This window comes from Anopheles funestus, chromosome 3RL, assembly GCF_943734845.2.
Source record: "Anopheles funestus chromosome 3RL, idAnoFuneDA-416_04, whole genome shotgun sequence".
NCBI classification, from domain to species: Eukaryota; Metazoa; Arthropoda; class Insecta; order Diptera; family Culicidae; genus Anopheles; species Anopheles funestus.
The window spans coordinates 19,001,648-19,015,023 of NC_064599.1; the positions used below are offsets into that span (position 1 = coordinate 19,001,648).

Consider the following 13,376-nt stretch of genomic DNA (forward strand, 5'->3'; position numbering starts at 1 on the left):
CAGTACGTGCTATACTGATCATTGAATAAACCAAAGCATAACAATCATCGCTGACTTCTTGAGGAATCCTGCTGTCACCATTCCTCAAAGTTTGGCATGAAAATATGATCACCAAGCATAAACCCTCTTCTCTCATTGATGAAAGAATTTTGAAATAAAAAAAAAATTTTCTCGTGTACAGCAAAACACACACGCACACCCACAACAAAAAATCCACATTTTGAATTTAAAAAAGTAAAAGAAAACCATTTTCCCACTCTATATTCGAAAGTCCTTTCAATTCCCCGCTCCAACAAAAGTTTTTATCTTGACCAGCGAGACAACAGTGGAAAACTTTCCATCACGCTTTTGTTCGTTGAATAAACTTCTGATTAGCTGTGATGGGTGGATCCAGCCGTGTCCTGTGTGGTATTTCATGGGGCTCATACACACACACATAAAATGTAAGAAACGAAAAAGAAATCCTTTCGAGCAAAAGGAAAACGCTTACCGAAAAGGAATTAAAAGAGAGGAGAAAAAACCACCCAGCGCACTGATAAGGTACAATTGAATTTATTATAATCCACAATGGTGTAGCCAACCTGCACACAAACTCCCCGACTGAAGCCTTCTGTTTTGGGTGCGAAGCGAAATATTATTAGCCTCGGAAGGATGGACACACATACAGACGCACCAAAAAACCAGGAACGAATATACATATAAAAAAAGTTACACCAAACCATTTCATACCCGCACTCCGAGAGGACACGGAGTTGGCACGTGAAAAATGACAAAGTAATTCCATTATCGGCGTTCCAGTTGGAAAAGCCTTCCGTGAAATTTTCTCGGTCAAACTTTTCTTTGCTGATCGGTCCGAATAACATGGTCATGGTTTTGGAATGTGGTTCGATCGGTTACGGAGTTTTTACTTTTGTGCATGATTTGCCTTTCCCACACGCTGGACACGCTGGACCGAAAAAAGGGAGTGTGAAAGAATTGCTATCGCTAATTTGACCGAAGCCATTATTGCTCCCAATCTTTTGGGAGATGCCACAAAAGGGCAGTAATGTTATACCATGCACTCCTGTCTTTCTCTCTCTCTCTCTCTCTCTCTCTCTTTCCCTCTCTCTCTCTCCAGTCTATCCACCCATATTTCCACTGCAAAACTGACGCGCTTCGTTAGCGAGTTTGGCGGGTGGAAAACTTTAATTGAATTTCCCATTCATCCCGCCAGAATTGCCTCACGTTTGTGAGCATTGCAGCATTCGGAACCGGTTAAAGGTGTGAAGTAAAAAAAAGGAGAGCAAAAAAAAGGGTGGAAAACGTGAGCTTATGGTGAAAAACATTTCCTTCGCGCTGTGCAACCAGAAATTTGTGCTGCCAGTCTTATTTTCAAATGTTCGAAAAATGGGATGAATTCCATGGTTTTTTTTAGTACAATTTTATTTTCTCCCATTTTCACCCATACCAGACACGGTGTGGTTGACCGGAACAGGAAACAGATTTTGCCTTATTCTCGAATTCAATTCTTTTTTTAGCGATTCAAAATTTTCCTCCCATTTCTTACAACGCGAAAAAGCGAGAAAGACCAAAAAAAAACAATGTAAAACTAACTTCTTGCAAAAAACTTTTTCTGCAAAACGTGAAGAAACGTAATAAAGCGGCAACCACGGTTGTTCTTATCAACTACCAGACTTGCAAATCTTTCCCCCTCGCGCTAAAAGAAAAACGCGTGTAAATCAACCGCAGCATTTCGGTTTCATTTTTGGCACGTTTGGTCATGGGAATAGTCCCGATCATGGTTGGTTTCTTTGCTTAATTGAAAAAAGGAAAACGCAACCAAAAGATACGACCGAACTTATCAACCAATAATATTTTGTGGAAAAATTTCCCTCTCAACCCCCCTAACAATCACTTCCTTTGCCTTCCTTTCCACCTTTTTACTTAAACATCAAAACTGATCTCCGGAAGAAAATTAAGCGCTTTGTTCAGTTGTGTTCTACATTCACACCAGCTGGAAGGTTTCGTTCGTTTTTTTTTGTGCTCGATTTAAAATTTTGACCCAATACAACTTGGTCTACCATGGAGCCACGGATGAAAATTCAATCACAAAACCAATAGTGTGCTTCTGCTACCTAGGGTCACGTAATGATGGTAAAGAAAACGCACAACATTTTCACAAACCATATTGGGGGTTTGTGGAACAAACACAGGCACACAAAGCGCAAGGAATGAAAAAGCGAGACCAGATTGCGTAATGAAAAATTATGATAATCACAAGCGCCTAAATTTATGTACTCTAATCGAACCATTGTTTACGTTCCTCTTTGCTGGAGGAAAAACCCCCGTATCCAATATTCAATAATGGTGGTGTAGTGTTTTTTTTTTTGTTTCGGCGAGCCTTTTCCAACAGATCCGTAATCCATATTACAATGATGAAAACCAACCCAAAACAAGGGAAGGTTTTTTTTTGTTATTATTATTGTTCAGCCCCCCTATGCTGCGGTGGAGTCAAGGAAAAAGGCGAGGATGTTATTTTCGATGCAAAACCAATTTTCCATCCATAAAATCCACTTGTACGGATACTAACGGTAACAAACGAATCGGTAAAAAAAGAAACCAAAAACAAATAAAGCAAAGGAAAAATAAACCATTTCGAACGAGAGAAATACATTCCCGCGGCTGGACACTTACCAGGAAGCGAAAACACGTTGCCACCGAAACGACGGGACGACCGTTTTTCCCTGGACCGGTGGACGATTTACTTTGACGACAACGCAATGAAGTGACCGTAGGATCAGGATCATAGCCAGCCCCAAAAAAAACAGGGTTTTGATTCAATCCACATGGCAACAGCCTACCCCCACCTCGACCTACCTTTCTTTACGTTGTCCAGCATCCACAGCAAACTTGCACGGATACGCATCAACGGTAGGTGACATTTACTTTTCCCCGGCCCGGTTTTTTGGGGGGATTTTCCACCCGTCTAGAACTTTTCCTTTGCGATCCCTGATCTACGGCAAAGATTGGGCTCGATGCGGATGTATGCGGCAACAGCATGAAATGAGAATATGATAACAAAAAAAACCTTCTCAAGCTGCTCAAACCGGTGTAAATCGTTACCAAGGTTGTGCCGGAATGTAAGAATGTGTATTAGCTTGTCTGCGTCCCGGTGCTGGGACGGTTGGCGGGAAATTTTTCTTGCCAGGCGCGCGCTCGCGCGCTTTATTTCACGGTTTTGTGCCACAATGTGCCACACAGTGACTCGATGAACCATAACCAATTGTGGTGTAGTGAAGGGAAAGAGTGTATTCGAAAGGAAAGGAAGGAAGAGAGACACGCACAAAGTAAACAGCAAAAGAGAGACCCTACAAAAATATTACGGTAATAAAATATTTTCTTAAAAATAGACTGCAGTGAATCGCGAACTGATGGGACAAGGGGGACGGAGGGCGAAGGTTTGTGCCTTTTCCTGGAGCGTTTGGTTGAAGAAGGAAAAAACAGCTACAACCGAGGAACGAGGCAGAAAATATTACCTCAGTTAAGGGAAACGCCAAGGAAAGCGAACGCAGCGCGCGGGAAAACCCTTAACGAGCGACGGAAAAACAGGATGTTTAGTTTGGATGGATCGGACAAGGGGTAGTAGGGTGTGTGGGGCAAGGGGTCTTGGAAAAGCGCGCATTCACTTTTGCACACACACACATACACACACACTGGCTGCGGGAAAACGTCTCGCGATATTTTTTTTCGCACCCTCGCGTTTTCCACGTCCAGGATGGAAAAAAAGGGTGGAACTGAGGAAGGTAAGCACGGGTCGTGGGGGGGGGGAAGGTTTCGAGCAAATTTCGTTTGTATGCGACGCATATATCCGTGCTAGATTTGATCGTATCAACATTAAAGTGTGGCTTGAAGGGTGGAAAGGGATGGAAGCGGGGGTTTGTGACGGGACGGGAAAAACCTTCTGGTTCACTTGAAGAAAATCCTGTATGGTAGACCTCTGGTAACCTTTTTCCAACGATTCTTTTTTTCCCTTTTCGGTGGGTTATGGTAGTTAAAGAGGGAAGCGAGAAAAAAGCACGTTAAACCAATGGTAAAATGAAACAGCACTACCTCGCAATGATATTAGCTTCCCTCCCCGCGGGCTTTCCTTCGCGTTTTATTGTGTGTATGCGTGTGTTTGTATATTGCCCGTGTGTAAAGCACACGAGCACAAGAAGCAGCTCCTTTTAAAGGCAAAACAAAAGCAAAGGACCAAAAGCAACGACATCCGCATTTTCTTTCCACCACGGTTGCGCCGGTTTTCCACGTGCTGTTTCTGGTTGTGGGTTGTGAAAGGGAAAAGGGGAAATAACAAGTCTTTGGATGGTTTTGGGGTATGCTGGCGGACCATTTTCTGCGTGTTCCCATCCAAACAGCAAGGCGGTGCCGGCGACCGGACAGAAAATTATAGCTTGTTTAAGGAGCCACAGTTTTACTTCGCTTTTTTTTCTGTGTGTTCGCTTATTATGTGTGCTTTGGCAGCCAGCTCGTCGCCTTCTGCAGGCAAAGCAGCTGGAAAAATAGAGCCACCCGCAGTGGAAACATGGATAGTTCAACGCGGTAATATAGCTCCACAGACGCGCAAACACACACACACAGAGACAGTGTTGCTTGTTGGAAGAACGATCATAAGACGATGGTTTCGGCCAACACTGCCAGGAGGATGCCGTTTCTATGGTTACATTCATTCCAATTTTCCCCCCGCCCCCTTGTCTGCACTGTGGGGTCGAGGGGGTGCGATAGGGATTTTCGCAAAAACAAGATTTTCCTACCATCCTTTTATGACCATACCCGTGTTGTCGCTGACGATGATGATGATGATGATGATGATATTTGCTGGCTGATGATGGAAAACGATGCTGCTGGTTTACTTTCTGATCGACTTCCGGTCGACTTTAGAGACGTTGGACCACCAAAGGAAGGATAAGCGCTAAAAGGGAAATCATTTGTTGTGGTGGGGGGAGGGTGAGAGGGAGGGCCGAGGGGTAGAAAGCATTTCTGTTGCTAGCGGCGAAAAAAGTGCGAAACCGTGAAGATGGCGTAACGCGCTTTTCCGGAACCATCGCGCTTCGGCCGACCTTCCACGCTAAGGATCCGTTTCCTTCGGTGCTTCCATTTTTCCTCCTCGATAACCCCTCCATGAATGCTTTTGCTTTAGTTCACTGATTCTGTGAATTTACTTTCTTTTTTCCTTTCCTTCCTCTCGCTAGCTCTTTTGCTTGGGCATAGTACCAAATATTTTCCCAATGGGGAAATGGAAAATGTAGGTAAGAAAGATTTTCCCATCTTCTAGACATCTTTTCAGATTGTTTTTTTTTTTTGCTCTTCTCCACACAAACGCATCCACGGTTGAGTTGGGATAGCTAATGTCCGAAAAAAAAGAGGAAAGCGAAAAAAATCCCCAAGAATATAATACATACGGCACATCAGGGGCCAGACTCTTTACCACCCTACCCCGCCGAGCAGGCCAGACAACCAGGCACTAATGCGGTACGGACAGGTACATTTACCTACACGTCATTAGCACAGCATGGTGTAAGAATGTTCTTGCAATAGGGTATCGGGAAAAAAGGAAATATTTCTATAACGTTACCGGAAGCGCTGCCGGTGGTTCCTGCCAGCGTTACCGCGTTACACTGGCTGATCGTTTAAAGAATGGTTCGGCTTCGGTCTTGTACAGCATGGAACAAGATGTATGATTATTGACGAAACAAGAGCCACCCTTAAAGAGACCTTTTATTGCCTTCGCTTTTTTTGTTGGGGTATGGTTGCTGCTGAAGGGATCACTTAAATTGTGAAAGTTTTATTTTGCAAATGTTTTTGGGGAAATTTTTACACTTAACGACCTGCTTTTACTACCCATTAGTTATGCGTGATGGTAATGTTATGCGATTGATGCCAAACAACTTTGTAAAGAAAATAGCTATCAACTTTGAAACACCAAACTATTGAAAATGTTTGTTATTTTTCCTTTAAAATTTATTACTAAAAATTACCGTTTTCAATCGATTTTTTTAAGTATCCTTTTGGCTTAAACAATGTTATCGTATTATTTATAGTGGATATAAGTATATTTTTTATCTGTCAAAATAATAATCGACCTTATGGAATTGAATCTTGGCACTCGCCTTTATACACCCGAAGGTTGTGGAATCGAATCCAATATGAACTGATCGAACCTTGAGTCATTTTTTTTATTAATACAATTATTCATCCACCTGTGATTTATAGACCTTAACCCTTTTCCCCGTAACTCAAAATTTAAGCCTTGCTGAGCTCATTATCAAAATTGTACGAATCTAAAACCCTAACCTTCAAATACTGAGAAATGAAAAGGAAATTTAATTAGTTTAGATGGACGTCTTTTGGTCTAAAAAGCCATTTTATTTTTTAGACGAGCTAGTAGGACGTTGAATTAAGAATAAATTAATACATTTATTTACCCGTCATTAAATAGTTATTTACATATGGTTACGTTTTGACTGACGAATAATAGAAGATTACACATCCATGCAAATGCTATTGCTATGAGTAACCTTTTCAATTTATTTGATATTTAAAAATATCCAAATGTAGGCCAATATTTGGCACAATTTCAAACAAACCCGTCCGGTGTAACACCATCCATCCCCGAAGCGAACTGTTCTCGTTTTGTTTTCGTGTTGTGAGATCATACAAGCTTACAACACTTCCATTTCCCAGGAACCGCCACATGGATAGAAACGCCATTCACCGTAAACCGGGATGATGAGTAAATCTGCTCCGTTGGATTTCCGGTTGCGATTTCCTATCCTATTGCTGAAATATTGAAAATCCTATTGCTAACACTTCCGTCCACTCGAAGCAAACGATTCGGGGATCGTTCCCAAGGCATTAAGCAGACAAACATCTTGCGCACCGCACCTTCTGGAAAATGTCTTCCATTTTCTCAAAAACGCACCAATGAAGAGGGGAGTGAGGAAAACGCAGGCCCGAAAGCGATCATAAACAATATTTGACCTTTCGTTATTCATCGGTGGATGGTAAAGAATCTGGAGAATCAAAGTCCGGACGCTACTCGAACTCGTCGAGTGTCGAATTCTTCACGTGAAATTATGATGAACTGCCATTCATTTTCTCACGATTTTCAACCGAAACCTTGAACGTGTTTGATGCAACATTTTGTTAAGCTATCGTCAGATTTTTTATAGTACCCGTGACATCATACTAGCAGAGGGGTGAATATAATCGAAAATATATTATTCTTCCCCCTCCACCGGTAAAACGTCAAAATGCCGCGTTCGCGTTCGTAATGACATTTTTCCATTGAAGTTGACTCAGTAATGCTACAATCACTGATAAGGTGACATTATACACTGCAGAATGATTAGTTCTGTTGTTGCTACTGATAAGCCTTTAACAAACCATCATTTAATGCACTCATCCACGAAAAAAAGAAAACTTCTTCACGAAAGGAAATGAACCACAATTTTTTTACAAATTCTTATCAGGTCATTGAGAATTTAATGGTGTCACATCAATTCTCCAAGAAAAACAAAATACACATACCTGTTGCCATTGATCCTCGAAGGAGGACTCGGACGAAAAGCATCCTGTTTCATGGATGATTTGAAGTTCCCGGAAAATGCTTCCACTCGGCAGTATATCCATCGTTGGGCGTTCTGTAGGGGAGAGGTGGTAACTTGATCCTTTGGTAACGCACTCGCACACAACACAAATCAAGTGTAGCAACAAGCTTTTCGCACACTAGAGACACATTCGCGTGCGTGCATTCAGCATCTGCACCACCTTTTGCACACTTGGGTAGAGGCAATCAAGGCCAAATAATACTTCTGGATTCTCTTCAACAACTATTTGCGCTCCTACAAACACTGCCTTTTTTATACACAACAAACAAAAATAACAACGAAAACAAATGGCTCCAGGTTGGGCTCCTTTTGCTGTATTGCTCACTGACACACGCACGGACACGACCAAAATAAAAAAAAAACGAACGCACCCGAAACAGCCGCAAAATAATTTAACTTCACGTGACGTATTTAGTGGCTCGCACCGTTCACTAAAACTTTGCTTCCCTGCAGCGATGGATGCATTACAAAACTCGAACAATCATCGAGATGTATTAATAACGATCGTATGCAATCACTTTTTGTTGTTGTTGTTGCTGCGATTTGTTGATTTACACTTGCTGCACGTTCTAGCTTTTCTCTTTTCGGTTTTTTTTTATTTTCTTCCTTTTGCGTTTTCCACCAGTTGCAGCCGCGCGCGGGAACTCGTTTTTCCGTTTCGTGACTGCTCAATTTGGCGCTTTTGTTTACATATGTGCCCGTTGCGGGGAGACCATTGTTGGATTAACTTCACACATCGGGACAAGAAAATCAGAAGAAGGAGCAGCAGCAGCAGAAGAAGAAATCATCCACAACACAAAACACACGCGCGGGTTGTGCTGCAAAAGGAAATCGTATGCTGCTTGATTTTCACACACCGTGGAAAAACTTTTTCGCACTTCTCACTCGTTTTTTTTTCTTTGCTTTTTTGCTATCACTTGAGCAAAACTTCTTCGTGGAAGGGGGACGGGTTTTCTTCTAACACTTTCCCATAGGTTAAATTTTCTTGTTTTGTAACTTTTTTTCTAAACTCCAAACGCTTTATATGGCACAAATTCACACTTGATTCGAATCACACATACAACCGTGCACATGCAAAACACTTGAGCGGCAATTGGAAAGTGATCTTTTGGAACTTTTTTTTTTATTTTATTAATACGATCGGTTACCACCAGCTATATTTGTAGCACAATCAATTCTTTCCAATACACATGTTTCTTTCCTTTTCGAACCATTTTACGTTCGAGAATGGAACTTTATGTTAGAAAATTCACTCACTTCTAGGCCATACTAATTCTACGAGACCTTTTTTATGGGGAATGGCGCGGAAAAAATCGTAATTTCGATTGTTACCAGTAGTTACTGCCACTAGAATTCACCAACAATTAGTGTATTCTTCTGTTTTTTTTCTTCTCTGCACTTTTTGTAAATTTTTCTCACTTATATGTTCAATTTTTCACGATGAAATCTCAACCCCAAAAACCGTTATTGGTGAGCATCCTTCGGACTCTTACAGACGTGTGTAATTTATCAAACTTTTTCACATTGGTTGACTTTTTCACTCGTTACCGGGGTTTTTTTTTGCTCTGCTTGCACAACAAAACAACAGTTGATAGAGTGCTTGTTTGGGGTTTTAAACTTTCTCCACAGAATAATTTTTTTTTACCCACGGTTTGTTGCTTGCATCACTGCCAACGCGTGGAATCTTCCAATATCCAATTCTGCGATCTAAAAGTAGATGGGAAAAGAATAAATAATTAGAACGCTATATTCCTGGCAAACGTATCGTGTAGTGACACAAGAGCAGCCCACTTAAATCACTTGATCGACACAACATCCACAATCCACAGCTGACAAGACTCTCTTCTTAGCTGTTTGACAGGTTCGAATCCCTCCACTTAGGTACTACAACTGCCACTAGGTTTATTCAACAATGGACGCACACACAATACAACAACAAAAAATGCGAACTAGTCAAACAATCGGGAGAAAATAAAGAAAAAAAAACAAATGGTTGTCTTTCTTCGCCCGATTGGCCCCCGTTGTGCGTGTGCGGCTGCAGAATGAAACATTCAATAATTCCAGTGCGCGCAGAAAGAATTCCCAGTTCTATTTCTATTTCTGGAATCCGGTCTGAGGTGGGGCGGGGAAAGAGAAAGGAAGATCAAAAATGTGCCCCACCAGCATTACAGTCACCATGTTTCACGATTTGCTTCTATCACACACAGAAGAAGAAAAAAAAGACTACGCGCGTCCCAATGGCGGAAATGATTATTTATCTGAATGCACACACCACCAACGCACCAAATGGTTTGTGTGTTGCGTTAGGACCATGGGGTTAACAATCACCAAGCAGCTCCATCACAAGCCGCTACCATGCCGACTCACAGCATCCACGCATCCACGCACCCACACAGACACACTTATGGCTAGATTAAGAGCGACTCGCGCCATTACTGACCGGTGAAAGAGAAAGTGATCTTGACCCTTCTTCACGGGCACGCTTTTGATCCAAATTTTTCGGAATGGGGGGCTATATTCTTAGCAGATTTAGTACACGATTCACAATTAAAAAAAAAAACATAAACGACACACACGTACGCGTTATTCACAAGTGACCACAATGCGCCGGAAACGACGAGGACGAGCTTACGTTAGGCCGTTGTTGTTCTTTAGGAACCAGCCAGAAAGCGATAGGGTCGCGGACGCACGTTTGCATTCGTGCTGACTCGCACCGGCTTCTAAAAAAAACTAAAGTCACCGCTGACATCACGCCGACGCTGAGGGTCCCCCTAGGCTTGGGTTTTTGTTTGGACCGGTCAAGCCACAAACACAGCGTGTCTGTGTTTGTGCCTTACTGAAGAGAGAGACAGTGAGCGCCGATGCAAGAGGCTTGCACAGTTGTGTGGGTTGTTTGAAAAGTTTTTAACTCTTTGAAGGGTGAGCAAATTCGTTGCGTGACAACTATTTTCTTACTTGTGTCAAAATATCAAATTACGAGTAAAAATTCACTTTTCAAATGTTTTTACACGACAGATAAAATTGCTTCAATTTTTTTTGCCAAACAATATTATATTTTTATAAATTATTTTTAAAACGCGATTAAGTTGAATTATGATCATCAGGAAATGTAAAACTTGTAAGACTTGTTTTTTTTTCAATTCCGCATCTCAAATGCTTGATTAAAATGTTGTTTTGAAATGTAAATATCATATACACCTACTTTAAAAATTTATTTTTTATAAGTTTTTTTATAAGTTACACTATAAATCGTTGATTGAATTTTTACAAATTCTCCAAAATAAATTGTATTATTAGAATGAGCAACATAGTTACATTATATTTTACGATCGCGTTCAAATCTAATTTCGTGTCGAAGGTAACTTTGCGCTTAATCCTCACATTACTCTTTGTTATTATTTCTCACCTCTCTCGGGTGGCTTTTTTTACTTCTTTCAAACATAGTTCAATTCAACGGCATGCAGTGCGTACGATCGAACAGGTCCATAAACATACACGTTGTGTTTCTTGTGTGCGTGCGATCGAATATCTCTCCTTATCTACGCAGTGCGGTAAAGTGAGACCATCCGTAAGAAAGAGAATTGAAAGAGAAAACAAAACAGACCCTTTAACTCAGTGTTTCTCAAGCAGTCGCGATCAGCGACTTGCTGTCAATTGTACAAGTTGATCATTTCGATCCCTTTTAACGCATGTTTTCGATATGAAGCTGATGGACGATCGTAGAAGAGAGGTATGTGCTGTCGACTTAACCCAGTCGATTGAGATTCTCTGCCATCAATAAATAGAATGGAATGTAGATGAATGGGAAAGGGTAAAGGCACCGTTTGCCACGAGCGATAGTGTGCGTCATCGCATCGGTAGGAATTTACTTAACGCTGCGCGTCGCTTTTGATAACAAATTGCGCCAACGTGCAGTTAAATCGTTAAGAAAATAAATAAAACCACATCCAACATAACGCATTGCTTGACCATCGGTTAATGCTATTAACATATTGTATTCCATGTTTTAGTATCGGCGTTTAAAACTTCCTTTAATCTACCATTATTTTATGAGTTGTTATGTCCAACAGTTGGCGGGTATTTTTTTCATTTCTACGTTTCGTTTGAACTTTCAAGACAACGCGGTTCAATCGCTTAAAGATTAGATAGTGCCAGATTTGTTGAAAGCTTCACGTAACGCATCACCGTTTGAAGTCCCCTCGCAGCCTTCATTTTGGAGAAGCGGAAAACAAATCGATCAACGTGCGATGAGATTTTTATGAGCGCGTTTTACGTTTATCGTAGCCGTTAAAGAGGAAAGCAAAGACCATATGAAAAAATTGATCAACGATTTAGAAGGGTACTTTTATATCTGTACTTTTATTATGTTGCCATTTAAATAGCAAAAAAGAGTGAAAAGAAAAAAACAAAAAAATTATAGAAAATAACTCCAACACGGAAAATGATGATGCATTTTCCAAGTTTTCTACAATCATTTTAAAAAAAATACCTTTTTATTCGGACGTATTCACACCACCGCTGATGCTTCATTGTTTTGCCTGCTTGATTTCAACTTTGACCACCCTAACCGTCAGCTCGGAGCCACAACAAATGGAGCACCAAATCCACCGGATGAAAAACGGGAAAAAGCATGACCTTTTCCCCGAGCTCTAAAAAGTCAAAACAAAGGAAAAATGGTTCCGGGCACCAGGGAACGGAGGGAAAATTGGTACGATTTTACTTCCCTCCCCGTCCTCACCCCTTTTTCCACAACCCCACAGTGTGGTTGGTGGATTTCGGGTTACGGTTGAGTTGTTGTTCGGGAAAGCCGATGGCCTAGGGTAGGGTGAAATGAAAACGAAACGGGAAGGAAAACATTAAAGCGTCCCTACGTCAACGTCACAGACACACGCACACATACACACACATACACACAGTTTCAAGTTTTTCTAGTTTTATGCTAGGGTCCAATAAAGTTGTTGTGTTCGCTGTTCGTAAAGCGCACCCCAAACCAAACGTCGCCATGATGCCCTCACAATCCGACCGACACTTGGGAACGTTCGAAGACTTCAATGCAATGACCTCCCTCGACCGAACTGATGACGTAGCACATAATTTGCCAGCCATTTGTCGCGTTAGAAGGCTCGCGAAGTGTTTTAAGTGAGTCGGGCAGATAGCTAGAATCTGCGTGGTTCCTAATCCATTATCACGCACCCACACTGTTTATGCACACATACAAGCGGTCCCCCCAGTGCTGGAAACTGTTTGTACATATTAACTAAACATTAAACTCGCGATACGGAAGGAGAGAGATAGATAGATAGAGAGAGAGAGAGAGAGAGAAGGTTGTGATGTGATTTGACTTTTTAATTAGTTTCACGCATTCTATATGATCCTAGAATCGCATCGACAACGCACAGACGAACCTCTCAGGATCGCCGCCGTGTACCTGGTTGAGCAGGAAATCAACTGGCAGCGAGCGGTTCAATAACTTCCACCACTCGACCGATAGGCAGTGTCTTGGGCGGAAGCTAAACGTTTCACGTTGTGATTGTCTAAATGGCTAGTGAAGGTTTTTGATTAAAAAAAATTGCCATATTTTTGCCCTGTCTTTCACTCGCTACAGCTTCATCAATTTCGTCCCCAGCTTTACGGTGGGGTAGGTTGTGCGAAACAAACATAAACACCTTTTGCCAAACTCCATGTCTATTTCCAGGCCACGAAAGGGCAGCTATTTTCGAAACCTCCGAT

General features: G+C 41.6%; 1 protein-coding gene across 5 annotated transcripts in view; it reads right to left on the reverse strand.

Moving 5' to 3' along the window:
* Positions 1–13,376, reverse strand: part of LOC125768600 (Krueppel-like factor luna) — a 271,043-nt gene that overhangs the window by 256,265 nt on the left and 1,402 nt on the right. Inside the window, exons 1-2 of one of the 5 annotated variants that reach the window (XM_049436510.1) lie at positions 10,279–10,386; positions 7,567–9,353 (exon numbers count right to left, since the gene is read on the reverse strand). In XM_049436510.1, coding sequence (XP_049292467.1) covers positions 7,567–7,668 — 102 coding nt within the window. In that variant the 5' untranslated portion in view covers positions 7,669–9,353; positions 10,279–10,386. The other 4 variants (XM_049436507.1, XM_049436506.1, XM_049436511.1 and 1 more) reach the window with 4 other exon arrangements.